Source organism: Chinchilla lanigera, unplaced genomic scaffold (genome assembly GCF_000276665.1).
Source record: "Chinchilla lanigera isolate Chin_1 unplaced genomic scaffold, ChiLan1.0 scaffold00130, whole genome shotgun sequence".
Classification (NCBI taxonomy): domain Eukaryota; kingdom Metazoa; phylum Chordata; class Mammalia; order Rodentia; family Chinchillidae; genus Chinchilla; species Chinchilla lanigera.
Genome location: NW_004955531.1, coordinates 786,907 through 788,763, shown reverse-complemented (window position 1 = coordinate 788,763; position 1,857 = coordinate 786,907). Strand labels below are relative to the sequence as shown.

Here is a 1,857-nt window from a genome sequence, read left to right as displayed (position 1 = left end):
AACTGTGAGCAAAATCTTTCACAGACTCAGATGTTAACAAAACAAAGTTTGATATAAATGTTTATCTGTGTAAACATATTTTCATTTTTATATATATATAAACATAGATAAATCACAAAACTGCCCATGTGAAATAGGAACACAAAGTAACCCTACACTCTGTTCCCTCCAGACACTGCCACCCTTCACTGCTGGGAACATTGTCGGCTTTCTTCAATTACAAACTGCAGAATCTTCTCCTTCATCAACTTCCATTATTGTGGGAAGAACTGTAACCCCTGGAAAGGAACATACCCGGGCTACGCCCTGAGTGCTTTCACAGTGTGTAACTAAGGCCTCTGCACTCTCTTTTTCATCTCTCAAAGCCTCTTCATACCTGGACTCGAAGGCACTGGGCTCGGTATCATTGATCTTGGCCCAAAACTCCAGGACTTTCATCTTGCTGGTCTCAGCATAGGCTCTTGGGCCCCACAGGAATTCATACTGAGGAGGATTGCTATCAGGAACCTGGCGGTACTCCAGGTATTTCAGCTTCACCAGATCTTTTGTGATGAGCTTCCTGGGCTCTCCGAAAAGGAAGTGTTTCTTTCCATCATAAATTTTCATCCTATTCAGGAATTCCCAGATCTTCTCCTCAGAAGCAGAGCTGCCCTTCATGAAGATCACTCCTAGAATGTTCATCAGGAGACCCGTCTTCGGATATCCCTTGCCACGAGTCAGCACCCCATTATAGGGGAGATTCATTTTGCTGACAAGGGCATAAGAGTGTTTGGGGGTATCAACTTCCTTTAATTCCATGCCAAATACCACTTCTATGTTGAAAGAAGCTCTTCCCAGGAGTTCTGGGAAGCGTTTCTTATACTTTTTATCGATAATCTTCAACATAGACTTTTTCATAATAGGTTTTTGCATTACGGACATTTCAATCATGTGATTCACCAAATTGCTGACCATCTTGCTGAGAGGCATTTTCTTTTTCTTAGTTTTGCGTTCTGCTTCTTTTTCTGATCTTGGGCTCGACATATCTGCCTTGGTTAGTGCATCTTTGGGAGACTGCTCCGTGGAGAGTTGAAGCTGAGGAGAGCAGTGCTTTTTCTTACTTTTGCATTTGGTTCCTTCATTTGATCTCAGGTTTGGCATATCTTCCTCGGTTAGTGCATCTTCGGGAGACTGCTCGGTGGAGAGCTGAGGCTGAGGAGAGCAGTGCTTTCTCTTACTTTTGCATTTGGTTCCTTCATTCGATCTCGGGTTTGGCATATCTGTTGCTTTAGTGGCAGAAACTTCTCTCTGCGATCTCTCTGGAGGGCTTTGTGACTGAGAAGCAGAATCTGCGTGAGTGGTAACCTCCAAAGGAGTAGATGAGGAGCGTAATATTCTCTTCTCGGTAGTAGTAGCCTGTGCTTCCTGAATTACCTGGGTCTCCCCTTTGACAGGGTGGATTTTCTTAGGAGCAGCAGGCTTTCTCTTTTGCTTCCGAGGCATGATGAATGGGCAGGAGAGCTGGTGATCCAGGCACCTGGGGGAGAAAGAAAGACAGCATAAGCATCACTGGCTCAGAGATATCTCTGGCTTATGAAGAGGTCTCTGCAGCTTGGTCTGTCACCACTGCTGTAGGAAGCCTCAGGGTAGTTATTCTCATCAGCCTGTCCTCGGAAAGCCCAGTGGACATATGGAATTGTGCCCCAGGATACTCCTGAAGGGCCCCTTCCTGCGTGCACTGATGGTGAGAACAGAGGTGGCCGTTCTTGTTCTGAGAGCCCCCTTCTTCTCTGAGGTAGAGTCTTCTCTCGTCACACTACAGACCATAAAATCATGTTTTAGCAGTGGCTGCCCTCCTTCTCATGTACTGCAGTACCT

The 1,857-nt window shown here is 45.7% G+C and overlaps 1 protein-coding gene across 1 annotated transcript in view; it reads right to left on the bottom strand.

Moving 5' to 3' along the window:
- Positions 1 to 10: 10 nt before the first annotated feature.
- LOC102019525 (melanoma-associated antigen B3-like) overlaps positions 11 to 1,857 on the bottom strand; it is an 8,194-nt gene continuing 6,347 nt past the window's right edge. The window contains exon 3 of the mRNA XM_005410136.1: positions 11 to 1,516. Within this exon, the coding sequence (XP_005410193.1) occupies positions 214 to 1,482 (1,269 nt within the window). The 5' untranslated portion in view covers positions 1,483 to 1,516 and the 3' untranslated portion in view covers positions 11 to 213. The remainder of the gene's footprint in view (positions 1,517 to 1,857) is intronic.